We start from the raw sequence: 22,332 nt of genomic DNA, 5'->3' as shown, positions 1-22,332 counted from the left end.
TAAACAATACTTTCCACCATGTGTTCAAAACAGGACTATAAGACTTAAATTTTTAGCTTACTTATTGGGTTCTTTCAAATGCAAATTAAGCTTCCTGAAAAGTTTATGTTCATTCACAATAAAAGAAAAAAGAATCATTATCATAATGCTATTTTCATAACAACTGGTAAAATTGCATTATTATAATCTTTAATTAACTCATCTGTTTAATAGCATACATGCACTCTTTAAGACAGAGCCTCAAAGGGAAATAATAATTATGAGAACAAAGAGGCCCACTTTACCTTAGTTCTTCAATCTGTGAAATCCATTTAAGGTAAGAGAGATGCCGTCCAATCTCTTCAATCTGGCTAATCATGGCCCCAAGATCGTCCATCCAGGGCTGTGCACTCAGCAAATGGCTGTTGATGGAAGTGAGGAGATGATTTTCTTGCTCCACAAACTGATTAAGAAATTGCTTTGATTCTTCTGCATTTTTTAAAGCACTCTGAATTCTTTTAGGGATTTCTGATGAAATTGTAAGCACCTAAATAAATACCCCACACACAAAAAAAGCAATCAGATAAAATTTTCATTATTTTTCTTATTTTCTTATTATTTATTACTTCCCAAATCCACGTTTGTCCTACTTGAAAACTGTCCATTAGAAATTTCTTCAAAAGAAAGGAAAGGCCGGGTGTGGTGGCACAAATCTTTAACCCCAGCACTTGGGAGGCAGGGATAGGAGGATCACCATGAATGAGTTTGAGACCAACCTGAGACCACGTAGTGAATTCCAGATCAGCCTGGGCTAGAGCCAGACCCTACCTTTAAAAAAAAGAAAAAGGAAGGAAGGAAGGAAGAAAAAAAGTGGGCCAGGCATGGTGGCCCATGCCTTTAACCCCAGCACTTGGGAGGCAGAGGTAGGAGGATCACTGTGAGTTTGAGGCCACCCTGAGACTACATAGTGAATTCCAGGTCAGCCTGGGCTAGAGTGAGACCCTACCTTGAAAAACCAGAAAAAAAAAAAAAAAAAAAGCATGGCAGCCCAAGCCTGTAATCCCAACACCTGAGAGGATCAGTAGTACAAGGGCAGCTTTAGCTACCCAGGAGTGGGAGACTAGCCTGGGTTACAGGAGTGCCTGCTACACCACAAAGAACAAGCACACAAAATACAGCCGGCTGGGCTGGGCGCAATGGCACACGCCGTTAATCCCAGAACTTGGGAGGCAGAGGAAAGAGGATCACTGTGAGTTCAAGGCCAGCCTGAGACTACATAGTGAATTCTAAGTCAGCTTGGTTTAGAGTGAGACCCTATGTTGCAGTCAGGTTCACATTGCTGGTAGAAATCACCCAACCAAGAGCAGCTTCTGCTAAAGAGAGGTTTATTTTTGGCTTACAGGCTTAAAGGGGGAGCTCCACATGGCAGGGGAAAATGATGGCATGAGCAGAGGGTGGCTATCACCCCCTGGCCAACATAAGGTGGACAATAGCAACAGCAGAGTGTGCCAAACACTGGCAAGGGGAAACTGGCTATAACACCTGTAAGCCCACCCCCAACAATACACTCCCTCCAGGAGGCGTTAATTCACAAATCTCCATGGGAACATAGCATTCAGAACATCTAAGTTTATGGGGGACACCTGAATCAAACCACCACACCCCACCTCAAAAAAAAAAGGAGTCGGGCATGGTGGTGCACACCTTTAATCTCAGCACTCAGGAGGCAGAGGTAGAAGGATCACCCTGAGTTTGAGGCCACCCTGAGACTCCATAGTGAATTCCAGGTCAGCCTGGGCTAGAGTGAAACTCTACCTCGAAAAGCCAAAAAAAAAAAAAGGACCTGTTAAATGATTTTTATGGTATATAGGAAAACATGAATTAATCAGGCAACAATACAGATAATTTTATAGGACATTTCAATTCAATTAGCACAGATCAGACCCTTAATCTGAACAAGTGAGCTTTTCAGTACAGGCTTTTTGCATCACTGTGCACAGAGTACTTATGCAGAACAAATCTTCCAGGGGGGCTGGAGAGATGCTCAGCAGTTAAAAACACTTGCTTGCAAAGCCTCATGGCCTGGGTTTGATTTACCTTTACCCACGTGAACCCAGATGCACAAAGTGACATATGCATCTGGAGTTCCCTTGCAGAGGCAAGAGGCCCTGGTGTGCCCATTCATTCTCATTCTCGCTCTCTTTCTCTCTCTCTCTAATTGCAAATAAATATCTTTTTTTTAAAAAAAAGTCTTCCAAGGAAGTTTGAGAGGAAAAGTATTCAAAGCACAAGGAACAGCTCAACTGTGATCAGAGAATAGCAAGGATCTAGGTAGGACATAGAATATAGTTCAAAACAATGCAGAGACAGACCTGGACAGGTGGGGAGAGACAGAATCACAGGTGGCCCCAAAAGAATGTGGGTTTCATCTAATAGGTAACGGGACCCCACTAAGTATTTTTGGTAAGAGTACTTCAGTTAAATTTACATTTACAAAGTTAATATGACAAAAACAATGTTTATTCCACATTATTTGTAATGATAAAAGTGTAAGCCAGGGTAAGTATGTAGTTCAGTGGTAGAGTGCTTACCCAGCATGCATGGGGCCCTGTGTTCAATCCCCAGCACCATAAAAAATGTTTTGTTTCTTTTTTTTTAACATTTTATTTTATTTCATTTTATTTGAGAGAGAGGGAAAGAGGCAGAGAGAGAGAATGGGCACACCAGGACCTCCAGCCACTGTAAATGAACTCTGGAGGCATGTGTCACCTTGTGCATCTGGCTTACATGAGCACTGGGAATCAAACCTGAATCCTTAGGCTTTGCAGGTAAATGCCTTAACTGCTAAGCCATCTCTCCAGCCCCCAAGAGTTATTTTTTAAAGGCTAGAAACAGCAAAAATGCCTATCATAAGGACAGTTGATTAAATAAATTATGGTGAAGCCATATTTGAATATGAGAGAGGGCTGGAATGTAGCTCAGTGGAAGAGTACTTGCTTAGCACTTATAAAGCCCTGATTTGCACACCAGCACTGCAAAGAGGAGGGCAGCAGGGAGGGAGAGAGAGGAGGTTAGGAAAATAAGCACTGTGGATTGCAAAAAGTTAGGTTACGCATATTTTAAACATACATGTGTTAGTAGGCACAGAAAATATTTTAACTCAGTACGTATAGATTTTTTCCTATTTATAAATTCTGTAAGGAATAAGAAGATAGTTACTGGGCAGCGTGAGGAAAACAGAACACTAGCAAACAATCAGATGTGAAGGGACTGAGAGCCTGAAGGACAAGGTGGCAGTGGGAAAGCCAGGACGCCTGACAGGCGAAGGGATGAACAAACACCTATTTGAGGATGGGGGAAGGTTTGTTATTAAGCATTTTTATTTATTTGCAAGGAGAGAGAAGAATGAAAATGGGCATACCAGGGCATCTAAGTGCTGCAACTAAACTCCAGATGCATGCGCCACTTTGTGCATCTGGCTTTACATGGGTACTGGAGAATCGAACCCAGGTCATTAGGCTCTGTAGGAAAGTGCCCTAAGCACTGAATCATCTCTCCATCTTAGGAAAGACTCTATCTGTTGAAGAGGCAAGACTGGCCTAAAAGCAAAGGATGAAATTATAAGAGCAAAGTAAATTCAGTGAGGAGCTGAGATGACAGGAGGGACTGGGGAGAAAGGGGTGACGTAGAACTAGCCTCTGCACGCCAGGCATGGTGGTGCCCACCTTCAGTCCCAGAGGTAGGAGGATCGTTGTGAGTTCAGGGCCACCCTGAGACTAGAGTAAATTTCAGGTCAGCCTGGGCTAGAGTGAGACCCCACCTTGGGGAAAAAAAAAAAAAAAAGCCTCTGCTAGAAAAATGATTACTTGGGGGGGAAAGAAGGACACCATTAAAAGAGGAGGAGGAGGAATGAGACAGTTGTGGGGGCGGGAAGGAAACATAGACAATGTTCAATGCCATACACATATGAAAATGACAGAATGAAACCCATTACTCTGCAGACAGATTCAAACAAAGTAGTTGATACCTGTTTTTAGAGACCAGATATAGTGGCTTATGTATGTAGCCTCAGCACTTGGGTGGCTGAGGCAGGAGGATTACCACAAGTTTGAGCCCAGCCTGAGAGAGACTGAGACCCTGTCTCGAGAAAAAAGAAAAGACAGTATTAGCCTCTCTTAAACAAGGAGGTTGAAAATGGTTATGAACATGACCGCGCCGTGGGGAAGACGCTTCAATGCTGCCAGATGGCCACAAACTCTCCTGTGTGGGAAAAGGAAAGGCGGAACCAGCCACTGCACAGAGAAGACTAAGGAAGACAGTGAAGGACAACAGAGTGGCGGTCTGCAGATCCGGCTGGCGGTGACTTTTCCAGCACGTGACCATGCAGGTGGGGACAAGGCTGAGAGGCCAGGCTGGACACAGACATGAGCAGTAGGTGGGGTGGCAAGACAATGTGGAGGCCTAAGGGGATGGTGGGGATGGGAAAACGTAAGACTGATAACCTGGCAAGGATGACACACTCACATTTCCACACAGCCTGACTAACCAATTTATGAGCTGTATGATAAAATCATGTCTCTTTGAGAAACATATTCCAACAGAGAAATCCACTTGTATTTGGCTTAAGATTCTCTTCATTAGTTTTTAGGTCATTTTTCCCAGTCTTATTACTTTTCCTAGTCCTTCAATTCAGTATTCATTTTTTTTAAGAATATTTATTTGAAAGAGCAAGGAGACAGATTGAAAGAAAGAGAGAAAGGGGCTGGAGAGATGGTTTAGTGGGTAAGACACTGGCCCAGGAACCCTAAGGACCCAAGTTGGATTCTCCAAGTCCATGTCAGCCAGATGCACAAGGCAGCACATGTGTCTGGAGTTCTTTTGCAGTGGCTAGAGGCCCTAGCACGCCCATTCTCTTTCTCTTTTGCTCCCTCTCTCTGTCCGTAATAAATAAAAATTTAACAAGAGGGCTGGAGAAATGGCTTAGTGGTTAAGGCGTATGCCTGCAAAGTCAAAGGACCCAGGTTTAAATTCCCCAGGACTCACATAAGGCAGATGCACAAGTGAGCGCACACATCTGGAGTTCGTTTACAGTGGCTGGAGGCCCTGAGGTACCCACTGTCTCTCTCTCCCTCTCACTGCTTCTCTCTCTCTCTCAAATAAATAAAAAAATAAAATATTAAAAAATACTAGCCGGAAAAAAAAAAAATACTAGCCGGGCGTGGTGGCACATGTCTTTAATCCCAGCACTTGGGAGGAAGAGGTAGGCGGATCGCTGTTCAAGGCTACGTTGAGACTACATGGTGAATTCCAGATCAGCCTGGGCTACAGTGAGACCCTACCTCGAAAAACAAACAAACAAAAAAATATAGATAGATAGGTAGATACATAGATACATACATACGTACACACACACACACACACACACACACACACACACACATATGTATATATATATAATTTAAAATTTTTTCAAAAGAAAAGAAAGAATAGACACACGGAGACCTCCAGCTGCTGCAAACTAACTCTGAACACACGTATTACCTTGTGCATCTGGTTTATGTGGGTCCTGGGGAAGCAAACCTGGGTCATTCGGCTTTGCAGACAAATGTTTTAACTGCTTAGCCATCTCTCCAGCCCTTCATTGGTTTTTAAAAACAAAATATGTTCAGAGCCAGGCATGGTGACGCACATCTTTAATCTCAGCACTCAGGAGGCAGAGGTAGGAGGATCGTGTGAGTTTGAAGCCACCCTGAGACTAGGTAGTGAATTCCAGGTCAGCCAGGGCTAGAGTGAAACCCTACCTCGAAAATAAAAAAATAAATATGTTCAGCTCGCATGGTGGTGCATGCCTTTAATCCTAGCACTCAGGAGGCAGAGGTAGGAGGATTGGCACGAGTTCAAGGACACCCTGAGACTGCACAGTGAATTCCAGGTCAGCCTGAGATAGAGACAGACCTTACCTCAAAAATAAATAAATAAATAAACAAACAAACATGTTCATGATCAAAAAAAAAAAAAAACAACAACTAGTAGGTTGGGCATGGTGGTACATATCTTTCATCCCAACACTAGGGAGGCTGAGGTAGGAAGATCTCTGAGTTTGAAGCTAGCCTGTGCTACAGAGTGAGTTCTAGGACAGCCCAAGCTAGAGTGAGATTCTGCTTCAAAAAAATAACTGAAAAATCTTGCAGATAAATAAAAGTATAAAGAAAATAAATCAAACCTGCCATAGTGGCACACGCCTTTAATCCTAGAACTCAGGAGGCAGAGGTTAAGAGAATCCATGAGTACAAGGCCACCCTAAGACTACATAGTGAATTCCAGATCAACCTAGGCCAAAGTGAGACTCTACCCTGAATATGCACTCAGGCTGGAGAGATGGTTTAGTGGTTAAGGCGCTTGCCTGCAAAGCCTAAGGACCCAGGTTCGATTCACCAGGACCGATGTAAGCAGGTATACAAGGTGGTGCATGCATATGGAATTTGTTTGCAGTAGCTAGAGGCCCTGGCGTGCCCATTCTCTCTCTCAAATAAATAAATATTTTTTTTTTTCGAGGTAGGGTCTCACTCTAGCTCAGGCTAACCTGGAATTCACTCTGTAGTCTCAGGATGGCCTCAAACTCATGGCGATCCTCCTACCTCTACCTCCCGAGTGCTGGGATTAAAGGTGAGAGCCACCACACCCAGCTAAGTATTTTTTTTTAAAGAATGTATATATGGGTGACACACACCTTTAATCCCAGCACTTGGAAGGCAGAGGTAGGAGGATCAACATGAGTTTGAGGACACCCTGAAACTACAAAGTTAATCATAGGTCAGCCTGAGGTAGAGTGAGACCCTACCTTGAAAAACCAAACACAAACACACACACACACACACACACACACACACACACACACACACAGAGAACACTTTATGAATTTAACTGTTATCCTTGAATAAGGAACGTTAATCTTAACTGTATAATTCCACTATTTTTGAATACGTGCCGCCAAAGTGAAAACTGTTTTTGCTTTTTGAGACAGGGTCTCAGGTAGCCTAAGGCAGTCTCAATCTTGACAGCTGGGGCTGGCCTCGCCACCACCTGGGCCCCTCGCCTCCATCTCCAAATGCTGAGATGACAGCCACCACTGTGAAAATGTGGGGCTTCTTTCCATGCCTCCTTCCTTCCCAGGTGCCTTCATCAACATTTGCACTGACGCTGCTTCAACTTTTTTGTGCGCCATGTAACTACTCATCAAAGCACTCTAGCTGGTAGCATATGAAAAATGGTAAAAATTTTAACTGTCCTGGCTTTCAAAGAAAATCAAGGAGTTTGTCCTTTACATAATTTATAAAATACATAGCTCATAGTAGGTCTTTAAAGCTTGTTATAGTTAAGTATTTAAACTATTTGTCACAATGTATGTCTTTAAATATATATTTTTTTTGGTTTTTGGTTTTTAAGGTAGGGTCGAGCTCAATCCCAGTCTGACCTGGAATTCCCTACATAGTCTCAGGGTGGCCTCAACCTCACAGGGATCCTCCTATCTCAGCCCCCTGAATGCTGGAATTAAAGGCGTGCACCACCATGCTTGGCTCTCTAAATTGTTTATTTCTATCATTTATAATTAATACAAGATTTACATTATTTTAATAAGCTTTAGACTTACCTGTTCTTCTAAGTGCATCTTATTTTCCGTCATTTGTTCTATAAGTTTATCAAGTTTCTTTAAAGATTTAAGGTCGTGTCCAACTTCTTTGTCTATGAAGGTGGACACATATGAAGCAAGACCAGCATCATCTCCACCATCACTGACCTGGTCACATCCAACAAGGGCTGTGACATTTATTTCACCTAAAAGAAAAGAACAGCACTACTTAACACCAGGGCGGAATTAGAGGAGATATTTAAAAAGATATACAAGGCAGTATGCTATCATTTAAAGATCATAATTAAAGGCTAGGGATGTCACTCAGTATTCAGCATAAGGCCCTGAGCTGATTGCCAGCGCCATCAAAAAAAGTTAATACCTTAAAGAGCCGGGTGTGGTGGCACATGCCTTTAATCCTAAGCAGAGGTAGGAGGATTGCCGTGAGTTTGAGGCCACTCTGAAACTATATAGTGAATTCCAGGTCAGTTTGAACTAGATTAAGACCCTACCTCAAAAACCAACAACACACAAAAAAAAGTTAATACTTTAAAGAGCACACACACACTCTATCACTCTTGCTACATATATAGTTATGTAATACCCAAATGAGTACAAAGCAATTCATCAACCAATTATTACAAATGCTTATGATCTGAGAAAATTTAAAGCAAAAGGAAAAAAAAAGCTCCAAATAAATTATCAAAAAAAAAAAAATTAAGGGCTGGAGAGATGGCTTAGCAGTTAAGCACTTGCCTGTGAAGCCTAAGGACCCTGGTTCAAGGCTCAATTCCCACATAAACCAGATGCACAAGGTGGCGCATGCATCTGGAGTTCATTTGCAATGACTAGAGGCCCTGATGTACCCATTCTCTCCCTCTCTGCCTCTTTCTCTTTCTCCCTGTTGCTCTCAAATAAATAAGTAAAAATTTAGAAAAATTAAAAATACTGGACTGGAGTGATGGCTCAGGAGGTAAGGCATTTGCCAGCAAAACAAATTGAGTTTCATTCCCCAGTACCCACATAAAGCGGGATGCATGCATATTGTACTTCACTTACAGTAGCTAGAGGCCCTGCCTTGCACATTCCCTCTCTATCTGTGTGTGTATGTGTGTCTCTCACTCTGCTTCCAAATAAATATATAAGTAAACAGGGCTACAGAAATAGCTTAGCAGTTAAGGCACTTGCCTATAAAGCCAAAGGACCTATCTTTGATTCCTCAGGATCCATATAAGCCAGGTGCATGAAGTGGTGCATGCATCTGAAGTTTGTTTGCAGTGGCTAAAGGCCCTGGCATGCCCATTCTCTCCTCTCTCTAATAAATAAAAATATTTTAAAAATAAATAGGGGCTGGAGAGATGACTTAGCAATTAAGGTGTTTGCTTGCAAAGCCAAAGGATCCTGGTTCAACTCTCCAGGACCCATGTAAGCCAGATGCACAAGAGAGCGCATGCATCTGGAGTTCGTTTGCAGTGGCTGGAGGCCCTGGTGCATCCATTCTCTTTTCCTCTTTCTCTCTCTCAAATAAATAAAATATATTTTTTAAATAAATAACTTTTTTAACTTAAAATACTGTGGGACTGGAGATATAGTTCAATGGTAGAATATTTGCTTGCTGTGTGCAAGGCCCTGGGTTCAATCTCCCTCCACTTCAAACTGCAAAACAGCTGACTGAGCCACTGAAGGAACAAGGACAAAGTCCCTGATATGACAGCCCGTGCTATCGTTTTACTGAAATGACAGGTATATATCAGGCATCTGAGGTGTCCAAGTGGAGCAAAGGTAGAGAAGGGAAGGGTTTAACCAAAAGCAGCTATGGACACTCCCAAACCCTTCAAGGAAAAGTAGATGGATGTGGCAGCTATGACTGTCAATGCCATGGACAACTTGGAACCTTCTTTCTGAGGCAGATTTCACCAGTAGCCAATGTTAAAAGCAAGTCTTATTCCTGACAGCCAGAGGACAATGTGGGCATCCTGTTTCTTATCATTATTCCTTACCAGTGTGTCATTGCCAAGTAAAACCCAAACAGTTTTACTCCAAAAGTCCCTGAAGGGAGATGAGCATGCTGGCCACACCTGTTATACCAGTATTTGGTAGGCTCAGATGCAAGGGCCACCATGAGTTTCAGGTCAGCCTAGGGTACAGACTGAGTTTCAGTCAGCTTGGGCTACAATGAGCCCTGCCCCCCCCCCAAAAAAAGCCACTGGGTTGGAGAGATGGCTTAGTGCTTAAGGCACTTGCCTATGACACCTAAGGACCCATGCTCAACTCTCCAGATCCCACATAAACCAGACCATAAAGGTGAGGCAAGCGCAAGGTCACACATGCCCACTAGACGGCACAAGAATCTGGAGTTTGATCACAGTGGCTGAGGCCTTGGCGCACCAATTCAATCTCTCACACTCTCCATAAAAAATAAAATTTATGGCTGGGGAGATGGCTTAGCAGTTAAGGCACTTGCCTGCATGGCCAAAGGACCTAAATTCAATTTCCCAGGACCCATGTAAGCCAGATGCACAAGGTGGCACATGCATATGGAGTTTGTTTGCTGCAGCTGGAGGCCCTGGCATGCCCATTTTCTCTCTCTCTCTCTCAAATAAACAAATAAAAATAAAATAAAAAATGTTAAAGCCCCTGATGGACTAAGGAGAGAGCTCAGTTGGTAAAGTGCTTACCTCACAGACCTGGGTTCCATCCTGAAAACCCAAGGGAAGGGTAAGTACATGTATATACACATGTGTGGAAACCAGAAGAAAGCTTCATCGTCAAAAATGCTTTCAATGTACTTTGAGACAGGTTTCTTGGAACTAACCAATCGGGCTAGACTAGCTGGTAGATTAGGTGTAGTAGTGTGCATCTGTAATCCCAGCACAGCAGGGAAGGGCAGGGGAATCCCTAGGACTCTCAATGGCCAGCCAATTTCTTGTCCCCAAAAAATGATCCAGAGGAGTAATACCCAAAGTTGTCCTCTAGACTCCGCACATTAAAAACAGCCCCCGAAGAAGCTGAGCATGTAGTGCATGCTTGCGATCCCTGTACTGGGAGGTGGACGCAGGAGGAAGGAAAGTTCAAGGTTTTTCGAGGGAGACTCTCACTCTAGCCTAGACTCACTTGGAATTCATTCTGCATTCTCAGGATGGCCTTGAACTCTAGGCAATCCTCCTACTTCTGCCTCCAGAGTGCTGGGATTAAAGGCGTGTGCCACCACATCCAGCTTCTGCCTTAGTATTTTAGACAGGCCCTCATACTGAACTTAGAACTCACTAATTTGGCTCAAATAGCTAGCCAGTAGGTCCCAGGGAATCTCTTTATCTGTACCTCAACAGCACTGGAATTACAGGTACATACCCCCAGACTCAGCTTTTACAGATACTGGAAATCCAAACTCATGCTTGCACAGCAAACATTTTACCTGATGAGCCATCTCTTCAGGCCTGCTGGGGCAATTATTATTATTATTATTATTATTTGCAAGCAGAGATAGAAAAGAGACAGACAGATGGAATGGGTGCACCAGGGCCTCCAGCCACTGTGAACAAACTCCAGATGCATGTGCCACTTTGTGCATCGGGCTTATGTAGGTCCTGGGGAATCAAACCCAGGCCATCAGGCTTTGCAAATAAACCCCTTAACCACTGAGTCATCTCTCCAGCCCCGGGACTATTGCTTTAATGCATGTCTGTGCTGAAGGCATGTGTTCATGGAGGCTAGAGGAAAGCATCTGGTATCACCCTCAGAAATGCCAACCATTTCCTTTGAGAAAGGGTCTTTTATTGGTCTGGAATTCATCAACTAGACTAGACTAGCTTGCCAGTGAACCCCAGCAGTCTTCCTGTTTCTATTTTCCAGTCACTGGGATTACAAACCAAGGCACCATTGACAGCAGTTTTATATAAGGATACTGGGGATCAAGCTCAGGTCCTTGCAAGGCAACAACTTTACCAGCTAGACTATCTCCCCAACAATCCCTGGGGCATTTTTTTTTTATTTACTTATTAGCAAGCAGAGTGAGAGATAGAGACAGAGAGAGAATGGGCATGCCAGGGCCTGTAGCCACTGCAAACGAAATCCAGACACATGTGCCCTTTGTGCACCTGGCTTACATGGGTACTGGGGAATTGAACCTGGGTCCTTTAGCTTTGCAGGCAAATGCCTTAACTGTTAAACCATCTCTCCAGCTCCTGGAGCATTTTTTTAAGGGATATATGGGACTATGTCCTTTTTTTGGGCGGGGGTTAATTTTAATTAACATTTTCCATGATTATAAAAAGTATCCCATGGTAAATCCCCCCCCCACTTTCCCCTTTGAAATTCCATTTTCCATCATATCCCTTCCCCATCTCAATCAGTCTCTCTTTTATTTTGATGCCATGGTCTTTTCCTCCTCTTATGATGGTTTGTGTAGGTAGTGTCAGGCACTGTGAGGTCATGGATATGCAGGCCATTTTGTGTCTGGAGGAGCACGTTGTAAGGAGTCCTACCCTTCCTTTGGCTCTTACATACTTTCCGCCACCTCTTCCGCATTAGACCCTGAGCCTTGGAAGGTGTGATCGAGATGTTACTCAGTACTTCCTGGGGCATTTTTTAATTGCAAATTCACTACAGGCAAAAGTACAGTATTAAGGCAGGCGTGGTGGCACACAGGCACTGGGGAGGCAGAGGTAGGATCGCCATGAGTTCAAGGCCACCCTGAGACTACGCAGTGAATTCCAGGTCAGTCTGAGCTAGAGTGAGACCCTACCTTGGAATTTAAAAAAAGTTCAAGTATGGTGTGGTGGCACATGCCTTTAATCCCAGCACTTGGAAGGCAGAGATAGGAGGATCACAAAAACTCGAGAGTAGTCTGAGACTACCCAGTGAATTCCAAGTCAGCCTGGGCTAGAGTGAGACCCTACCTTGAAAAGCAAAAACAAACAAACAAACAAAAAGGTAACAGAGGGGGCTGGAGAAATGGCTCAGCAATTAAGGCACTTGCCTGCAAAGCCTAACAACCAGGATTCAATTCCCCAGTACCACATAAAGCTAGATGTGCAAAGGGGCACACGCCTCGAGGCCCTGGTGTGCCCATTCTCTCTCTGCTTGCAAATAAACATACATATATATATATATATATTACATATATATATAATATATATATTAAAAGTAACAGGTTAGCAGGGCGTTGTGGTGCCAGCCTATAATCCCAGCACTCGGGAGACAGGTAAAAGGGTCACGGTGTGTTCGAGGCCAACCGAGGACTTACAGAGCGAGTTCCAGCTCAGCCTGGGTTAGAGTGAGACTCTACCTCGGAAACAAACAAACAAAAACTAACAGGCTACGAAGCCTTCTCTGTTGCAGACCCTGACAGGGTGAACTGGTGAGCACTGGCTGGACAGAATGAGCTGAGGTGTGTGGAGTCTCCTTACTTTTCTCCATGGCCTTCCTGTCGTCTCCACTCTCTGAGCAGCGCTAGAAGGCAAGCGGGTGTGACACAGTAAGATGGAAGTCCTAAGAATTCACACAGGGCTCCCAAGGGGCGCCCACTGAAAGGTAGCAGATTTCCCAAAAGCCTTTCCAGGGGGCCATTCCTGGGGTGCTCAGGCTGTCCGATGCAGGTTCCAAAGAGGGCCGCCTCCTTGGTGCCGCCACTGCCAGGTCCCCCAGGCTCCAGGCTGCCCTGCCTGGCCACTAAAGTCACCTCCCTCAAAAGATCTGTCACTTTGCTGTAACTCTTCCCTCACCCTCTCCAGGGAGGCCTCTGCCTCTCTCTGGGGCAGCGGGGACCATCTACTCCCGGGGGGGGCTGGGGGGGGGGGTCAGTGCCACCTCACTCAGTGTCCCGCCCCGGGCTTCCAGGGACACCTCACCGGGGCTGCGGGCGCCTCGGCACCGTCGCCCGCCGGGAGCATCCTGCCTCCGCGCGCGTGCTGCGCTCCATGCACAGCCAGCCTGGCCTACGGACACACGCGGCAGCTCCGCGCCGGGAGCCGCGGGGCCGAGCGCCACCTCGACTTCCTCTCGCCGTCTCGCTGGTTCCGTCCTCTCGGCTCAGAGACGTCCGCACTCGCCGCCGGGGCCCGGCCCTGTGGCGCCCCCTGCTGGCCGGAGGCCGGACGTCAGGGGCAAGAACCTTCAGTCTGTCAAGCTGGACCTGGAATTCACTATGTAGTCTCAGGGTGGCCTTGAACTTACGGCGATCCTCCTGTCTCTGCCTCCCAAGTGCGCCACCACGCCCGGCCCTGCAATGGAGCTCTTAGAAACACAACTCGGGCCTAGAGAGATGGCTCTAGCTGTTAAAGCGCTTGCCTGCAAAACCAAAGGTTTGATTGCCCATGACCCAGGTAAACCAGATGCACGGGGTGGCACATGTGTCTGGAGTTCGTTTGCAGCGGCTAGAGGCCCTGGCAAGCCCATTTTCTCTCTCTCTTTCTCTCAATCAATAAATAAAAATAAAAAATTATTTTAAAGAACACTTAGTACTGGAGACATGGCTTAGTGGTTAAGGTACTTGCCTACAAAGCCTAAGGACCCAGGTTTGATTCCCCGGGACCCAGTAAGCCAGATGTGCAAAGTGGTGCATGCATCTGGAGTTTGTTTGCAGCGGCTAGAGGCCCTGGCACACCCATTCTCTCCCTCCCTCCCCCCCTCAAATAAATAAATTTTTAAAAATTTAAGTTCATTTGGTTTATGGTTCTGGTAGCTGGAATGCCTCTAATCAAGGAATATCTGAAGCTGGGTGTGGTGACACATGCCTTTAATCCCGGCACTCAGAAGGCAGAGGTAGTAGGATCGCTGTGAGTTTGAGGCCACCTGAGACAACATGATGAACTCCATGTTAGCCTGAGCTAGAGTGACACCCTACCTCAGAAAAAAAAAGGGGGGGGTGAGTATCTGGTGAAGGCCTTCTGATGGGAACACTGCAGAAGCAAAACATGGTGGGCAAGGGACTCCATCCAAGAGGCAGAGCAAAGCTGGTTTTGATAACAGAACCATTTTCTCATTTTCTCCAGATAACCCATTTATCCATTAACAGATTTATCCATACAAGAGGGCAGATTTAACCAGGCGTGGTGGCTGAGATGATTCAGTGGTTAAAACGCTTGCCTGCAAAGCCTAAGGACCAAGGTTCAATTCCCCACATAAGCCAGATGCACAAGATGCATGCATCTGGAGTTCATTTTCAGGGGCTCAAGGCCCTGGTGTGTCCATTCTTTCTCTCTCTCTCTCAAATAAATTATGTAAAAAAAAAAAATCACTGTAACCCTGAGCTTCAGGGCCAAGAAGTTATTTTCTGCCCTTACCCGCTCTTGGTCACCAGCTTAATAGAAAGGGTTCTCATTTGGCTTAAGAAACACACTTGTCTGTAATTCTCTGACATCAACTATAACAGTAGGCTCTCATTCTAGCCCTGGCTGACCTGGAACTTATTCTGCAATTTCAGGCCTTGAACTCAGTGATCCTCCTGTCTCTGCCTCCCTCACGCTGGGATTAAAGGCATGCGCCACCACACCCCGCTCTACAAATTTTTCTACTTGAAGAGCATAGGAAGAGAAATTAATTTTTGTTTTTCCAGACAGTGGCTTAGCAGTTAAGGCATTTGCCTGCAAAGCCAAAAGACTCAGGTTTGAATCCCCCAGGTTGCATGTAAGCCAGGTGCACAAGGTGGAGCATGTGTCTGGAGTCTGTTTGCAGTGGCTGGAGGCTCTGGTGGACCCATTCTCTCTCTCTCTTTCTGCCTCTCTGCCTTTGTCTGTCTCAAATAAGTAAATAAATAAATAAAAGTAATCTTAAAAGAATAACAGTTGTGGACTGGCTTGGTGGCGGATGCCTTTATTTCTAGCCCTTGGGAGGCAGAGGTAGGAGGATCGCCATGAGTTTGAGGCCACCCTGAAACTACATAGAGAATTCAAGATCAGCCTGGGCTACAGTGAGATTCCCCTACCTAGAAAAATCAAAACAAAATAAAGGTTATTCAAACATTATCCCAACTTACATCTAGTATGGATGCCAAGATGTTTTCTTGTTTTAGAGACAGACAGAATTGGCCTGCCAGGGCCTCAGCCACTAAAATCAAACTCCAGACACTTTCGCTACCTAATGGGCATGTGAGACCTTGCACTTGCCTCACCTTTATGCTTCTGGCTTATGTGGGGTCTGGAGAGTCGAACATGGGTCCTTAGGCTTCACAGGCAAGCACCTTAACCACTAAGTCATCTCTGCAGCCCTGTTTATTTGTTTGCTTTTTGGCTTTTTTGCTGTTGTTGTTTATTTTTATTTGAGAGCGACAGACAGAGAGAGAAAGGCAGATAGAGAGAGAGAGAATGGGCGCGCCAGGGCTTCCAGCCTCTGCAAATGAACTCCAGACGCGTGCGCCCCCTTGTGCATCTGGCTAACGTGGGTTCTGGGGAATCGAGCTTCGAACCGGGGTCCTGAGGATTCACAGGCAAGCGCTTGGTCATTAAGCCATCTCTCCAGCCTGTTTTTTTTTTTTTTTAATTATTTATTTATTTTTTAATTTTTTTTTTTTTTCAAGGTAGGGTCTGCACTCTAGCCCAGGCTGACCTGGAATTCACTCTGTAGTTTCAGGGTGGCCTCGAACTCACGGCGATCCCCCTCCTCTGCCTCCCGAGTGCTGGGGTTAAAGACACCGCGCTGGTTTCAGTGCAGATAAAAGGGGTACCCCTGAGCTTCGGGGAGGGCAGAGGGGAAGCCCACAGTTCTCGCTGGCGTTGGCACCTCTGGCTGGCCCGCTTGATAGACGGAAAGGGCTCTCCATTGGTTGAGCTCCCGGGGGCGGAGCCTCGGGGCGGGGCGGGGCGGGGCGGGGCGGGGACCAGCGCCCCACGTGGACCAGCCCGGAGGCGGCGAGCGCTTGCGTCCGTCTGTCGGTCGGTCCGCGCGGCCGTGAAGTCTATGCTGGCCCGCGTTCGCCGCCGCCAGCTTCTCCTAGAGACCTGGGCCGCCGCCGCCGCCGTCCAGCGCCCCGAGCCCCGCGCCCGCCTCCTCGCCGCCGCCGCCGCCCGGCCCGCGCCGTGCCCGCGGCCCCGGGCTCCGGGTAAGTGCGCGCAGGCCTGCGGTCCTCCCGCGCCCGGCCCCAGGCCGCACCGGCCCCGAGAGGCCGCCCCCGTGGTGCCCGCTGCAGCGCCTCGCTTTCTTCCTCCCCGGCGGGGCACCGGCCTCCCCTTCCCGCCCCGGAACTCCGCGGCCTTTCGCCCGCCCCCCCCCCCAGCCCCTAGCCCTGCTCCCCTACGTCCCCCCATCACCCTGCCACTGGTCCCAGCCCACGTGCTCGGGGCTCCGGTGCTGGCTGCCAGCCTACTACGTGCCAGGTAGGCCTTGGGCATCGCTTGATGGGTCTCAGCTCGCCGACAAGGTGCGAGCCGCTTGCTGGCTTTGGGGGTTGCGGGTGTTGTGTCTCCAACCCCTTTGCTCAGTGACAGCGCCCTCCTCCCATGGCCATTAGCACCAGTCCTGCGCTGAGGGGCCAGGGTGCATTTTTAATGTGTTTTTTTTTTTTTTTTGCATTTAAAAATTTTTATTTGAAAGTGTGTGTGTGGAGAGAGAGAGAGAGACTATATGGGTGTGAAAGAGAGAGAGAGAGAGAGAGAGAGAGAGAGAGAGAGAGGGAGGGAGGGAGAGAAAGAGACTATATGGGTGTGCCAGGGCCTCCAGTCACTTGCAAGTAAACTCCACCAGCATGCACCACTTTATGCACCTAACATACTTTGGTCCTGGGTAATCAAACCTGGGACCCTTAGATTTTGCAGGCAAGCTCCCTCACTGCTAAGCCATTTTTCCAGCACTGGGCCACTTTTCAAAAATTTGAAAGTACAGGACGTTATTGGTTCGTGGGTTTGTTTGTTTGTTTGTTTGTTTGTTTTGCTCTTTGTGTTTTGTTTACTTTTTCAAGGGAGGGTCTCACTCTAGTCCAGGTTGACCTGGAGCTCACCATGTAGTCTTAGGGTGGCCACCTCCCTCTGCCTCCCAAATGCTGGGATTAAAGGAGTGTGCCATCATGCCCAGCTTATTTATTTATTTTATTAGTAGTAGTAGTATTTTTTATTTATTTATTTTTTTTTTTGGCTTTTCAAGGTAGGGTCTTGTTCTAGCCCAGGCTGATCTGGAATTCACTGTGTAGTCTCAGGTGGCCTCAAATTCATGGTGATCCTCCTTCCTTTGCTTCCTGAGTGCTGGGATTAAAGGTGTGTGCCACTTAGCCTGGCTCTATTATTTTTATTTACTTATTTGAGGGGGGGGAAGAGAGAGAGAGAATGGGCACACCAGGGCCTCTAGCCACTGCAAATGAACTCCAAATGCATGCACAACCTTGTGCATCTGGCTAAGCGGTCCTGGGGAGTTGAACCTGGGTCCTTTGGCTTTGCAGGCAAACGCCCTAACCGCTAAGTCATCCCTCCAGCCCTTATTTTACTACTTTTATTTTTTATTTTAATTTTTTGGTTTTTTGAGACAGGCTCTCACTCTATGTAAGGCTGATCTGGAATTCACTATGTAGACCCAGGGTGGCCTTGAACTCATGGTAGTTCTCCCACCTGTGCCTCCCAAGTGCTGGGATTAAAGGCATGTGCCACCACGCCCCGCCAATTTTTTAAAATATTTTTTTCTATTTTTTAAAAAATATATTTTATGTATTTGAGACAGAGAGAATGGGCACACCAGTGCCTCAAGCCACTGCAAACAAACTCCAGTGGCATACGCCCCCTTGTGTGTCTGGCTTATGTAGGTCTTGGAGAATTGAACTGGGGTCTTTTGGCTTTGCAGGCAAACACCTTAACTGCAAAGCCATCTTTCCAGCCCCAATTTTTTTTCTTTTTTAGTGAGAGAAAGAGAATTGATACACCAGGGCCTCCAGCCACTGCAGTAGAACTTGTGCACATGCATGACATTGTACATGAGTCACCTTGTGCGTCTGGCTATGTGGGATCTTGGGAGTCAAATATGGATCCTTGGGCTTTGCAGGCAAGCTCCTTCACTGCTAAGCCATTTCTCCACCCCCCCCCCCCTTTTTTTAAGGTAGGGTCTTGTTCTAGCCCAGGCTGACCTGAAATGTACCATGTAGTCTGAGGCTGGTCTCAAACTCACAATGGTCCTCCTACCTTGACCTCCAAGTGCTGGGATTAATGGTGTGCTCCACTATGCTGAGATGCACCTGGTGGCGCATGTGTTTGGACTTCATTTGCAGTGTCTAGAGGCCTTGGCACACCCATTTTCACTCTCTCCTCCCTCTTTCTGTCTCCAATAAAAAATAAAAATAAACTAGAAAAAAAAATTTATATTTATTTATTTGCAATCAGAGAAAGAGAGTGGGCATGCCAGGGCCTTTAGCTACTGCAAGCAAATTCCAGATGCATGTATCACTTTATGCACCCAGCCTTATATAGGTACTGGAGGATTGAACCCAGGTCATTAGGCTTTGCAGGCAAGCACATTAACTGTCCAGCCATCCCTCCAGCCTGATTTTCTGTTTGTTTGTATGATTTTTTTCCATTTATTTCTTTTAGAGGCATGGGGAGGAGGGAGAGAACGGGGGCATGCAGCCATTGCAAACCCAACTCCAGATGCATACACTCATACATCTGGCTTATGTGGGTCCTGGGGAATCAAACCTGGTTCTTTGGCTTTTCAGGCAAGTGCCTTAAGTGCTAAGCCATCTCTCCAGCCTTTTTTGTTTCTTGTTTTTTGGTTTTTCAAGGTAGGGTCTCAGCCTGACCTGGAATTCAGTATGTAGTCTTAGGCTGGCCTCAAATTCATGGCAATTCCTCTTACCTTTACCTCCCAAGTGCTGGGATTAAAGGCAGCTGCCTAGCTCCTGTTTATATGATTTCTGATGCACACTGTTAGGAGCCTACATGGGAGTGTTGTGCCAGTTTTCTGTCCTACCAAGAGTACAATGTCAGGAGAAATATTTTATTTATTATTATTATTTCTTTTTGGTTTTTCAAGGTAGGGTCTTACTCTAGCCCAGACTGACTTGGAACTCACTCTTTAGTCTCAGGCTGGCCTTAGTGCTGCGGGTTAAAGGTGTGTGCCACCACAAATTGCTTGTTTTTTTTTTTTTAATGTTTGTAATAAATGATTTTTTGTTTTGTTTTGTAAATATTTTATTTATTGATTGATTTGAGAAAGAGAGAGGAAGAGGCAGATAGAATGGGCACGCCAGAGTCTCCAGCCACTGCAAACAAACTGCAGATGCATACGCCCCCTTGTGCATCTGGCTTATATGGGTACTAGGGAATCGAACCTGAGTCCTTAGGTTTCACAGGCAAGCACCTTAGCTGCTAAGCCATCTCTCCAGCCCAGTAATCGATGATTTGTAGGACTCTATGAACAGAGTTCACTGTGCTCATCGTTGTTGAAGCCAGATTCTTTTTGGTGATCGTTACTTCCTACCTACTCTTCTTCCTAAAAGGTTCTCTTAAATGTTTTCTTGGAAACTTAAAGATGGAAACGACAGGAATGTCCCTGAAACGTGGATGCGTTGTTGTGGAAGATAGTGACAGTGTGGCCCCAGCTGAGGAGACAAAGAAACCGAAAATCGCTGAGTGCTGTCTGACCAAAGGTCAAGATGGGGTGGAAGATGACTGTGTGCCCAGCAGTGAGAACGAGCCTGGGCTGCCAGAGGCTGGAGTTGCTGGGAAAGGTGACAAGAATTCCAGCGCTGAGGTGGAGGAGGAGGAGGAAGATGGCCTGTCAGAGGAGGAGGAGAAAGAAGAGGAGGAGCCAGAGAGTTTTGCAGATATGATGAAACATGGACTCACTGAACTTGATGTGGGCATCACCAAATTTGTGAGTTCTCATCAAGGATTTTCAGGAATCTTGAAAGAAAGGTATGATTGGTATATGTCTTAATGGTGTTAAGTTGTTTTTTTTTTTTTTTCCTTTTGTCCCCCCTTTTAGAAAGAAATCATATGCCATTCTATTTAGCTTCCTTCCTTCTCTTCTGTGCTGGGCATCAAACCTAGGGCCTTCTGATTCCTTTCCCTTCCCTTTTCCCTTTTCTTGTCTTTGCCTTCCTTTCTTTTGTTCATTCTTTTTTTTTAGTTTATTTTTATTTATTTATTTATTTATTTGAGAGTGACAGATAGAGAAAGGCAGAGAGAAAGAGAGAGAGAAGGGCGTGCCAGGGCCTCCAGCCACTGCAAACGAACTCCAGATGCATGCTCTCCCTTGTGCATCTGGCTAATGTGGGTCCTGGGGAATCGAGCCTCGAACTGGGGTCCTCAGACTTCACAGGCGAGTGCTTAATGGCTAAGCCATCTCTCCAGCCCCATTCATTCTTTTGAGACATGGTTTCACTAAAGAGCCCACGTTGGCTTAAATTTGCTGTGCACCCCAAGCTGGCCTTGAACTCTTAATCTTTAGTCTCCCAGTACTAGGAATATAGGTATATGCCATCATGCCCAGCTTCCCATTTAGCTTCAGCTTATACTTATGGTCAAAAGGGATATAATGGGGCTGGAGAGATGGCTTAGTGGTTAAGGCACTTGACTTGACTTGACTGTGAAGCCTAAGGACCCAGGTTCGATTCACCAGGTCCCGTGTAAGCCAAATGTACATAGTGACACATGCATTTGGAGTTTGTTTGCAATGGCTAGAGGCCCTGGTGTGCCCATTTCTCTCTCTCTGTGTCTCTAATAAATACATTACTTCGGCCTTGCAGAGTGCTGGGATTAAAAGCAGTCCCCACCATACCTGGCCCAGCAAGTTTTTATTTTTATTTTTTTTCAGAGCTGGGGAGATGGCTTAGTAAAGTGCTTGTCATGGGAACATGAGGCCTTGAGTTCAGATTCAGGCTTGGCAGTACACATCTATAATCCCAGTTCTGGGGAGGCAGAGATAAAAGAATCCCTGAGACTTGGTGGCTGCCTAATGTAGCCAAATCTGTGAGTTCCACATTCAGTAAGAGACCCTGTCTCAAAAACTTAGAGAGTGAATGAGGAAGACACCCAATGTTGGCCTTTAGTTTCCGTGTGCATATGTGCGCATAGTCTTGTGAACATGCATATACACACCACACAGGCACTCGTGCAAGAAAAAGATTATTTTCAATCTGTTGTTTTGCATAACAGTAAGACTTACTGTTGATAAGCTTTTTTGTTGTTTTTTTCGAGGAAGGGTCTCACTCTAGCCCAGGCTGAGCTGGATCTCATTCTGTAGTTCCAGGCTGACCTTGAACTCACAGTGATCCTCCTACGTCTGCCTTCCGAGTGCTGGGATTAAAGGTGTGTGTCACCATCCCGAGATGTTGATAAGTTTGTTCTAAAATTAATAGTAAAATGTCCCTTCTTGAAACCATGTATTTTCTTTCCATTAGATACTCTGACTTCGTCGTTCATGAAATAGGAAAAGACGGTCGGATCAGCCATCTGGATGACTTGTCTGTTCCAGTGGATGAGGAGGTAGATCTCTCTAGGGGAAAAAAAAAAAAGTTGTCTTTTGTGTAAAAATAGCCCTTCTTAGAGATTATAGAACTCCAGAGCTTTATCTTGTGTGAACCCAGGGTATGACTCATTGTGCATTCTCATGTTCAAGGATCCTTCAGAAGACGTATTTACGATTTTGACAGCTGAAGAAAAGCAGCAGTTGGAAGAGCTGCAACTTTTCAAGAACAAAGAAACCAGTGTTGCCATCGAGGTAAGCAATGCAAACACGCAAGGTTTTTAGGGTCTGGGTTGCTGCTTCTTGGGTGGATGTTAACAAGTGGACATTGAAAAAATGAACAG

At 45.9% G+C, this 22,332-nt stretch overlaps 2 protein-coding genes across 4 annotated transcripts in view; one reads left to right on the top strand and one right to left on the bottom strand.

Moving 5' to 3' along the window:
- Rint1 (RAD50 interactor 1) overlaps positions 1-13,592 on the bottom strand; it is a 39,648-nt gene extending 26,056 nt beyond the window's left edge. Inside the window, exons 1-4 of one of the 2 annotated variants that reach the window (XM_004652883.3) lie at positions 13,459-13,592; positions 13,018-13,060; positions 7,631-7,815; positions 285-526 (exon numbers count right to left, since the gene is read on the bottom strand). In XM_004652883.3, coding sequence (XP_004652940.2) covers positions 285-526; positions 7,631-7,815; positions 13,018-13,060; positions 13,459-13,500 — 512 coding nt within the window. In that variant the 5' untranslated portion in view covers positions 13,501-13,592. Of the gene's footprint in view, positions 1-284; positions 527-7,630; positions 7,816-13,017; positions 13,061-13,458 lie in introns of those variants that run through there. The other variant, XM_045136059.1, reaches the window with a different exon arrangement.
- Positions 13,593-16,612: 3,020 nt separating this feature from the next.
- The window catches only part of Pus7 (pseudouridine synthase 7), a 48,622-nt gene continuing 42,902 nt past the window's right edge, over positions 16,613-22,332 (top strand). Inside the window, exons 1-4 of one of the 2 annotated variants that reach the window (XM_045136135.1) lie at positions 16,613-16,646; positions 20,051-20,436; positions 21,924-22,008; positions 22,142-22,243. In XM_045136135.1, the coding sequence (XP_044992070.1) occupies positions 20,051-20,436; positions 21,924-22,008; positions 22,142-22,243 (573 nt within the window). In that variant the 5' untranslated portion in view covers positions 16,613-16,646. Of the gene's footprint in view, positions 16,647-20,020; positions 20,437-21,923; positions 22,009-22,141; positions 22,244-22,332 lie in introns of those variants that run through there. The other variant, XM_045136136.1, reaches the window with a different exon arrangement.

The sequence above is a fragment of the Jaculus jaculus genome, chromosome 16, assembly GCF_020740685.1.
Source record: "Jaculus jaculus isolate mJacJac1 chromosome 16, mJacJac1.mat.Y.cur, whole genome shotgun sequence".
NCBI classification, from domain to species: Eukaryota; Metazoa; Chordata; class Mammalia; order Rodentia; family Dipodidae; genus Jaculus; species Jaculus jaculus.
This window is presented reverse-complemented; position numbering and strand designations above follow the sequence as displayed.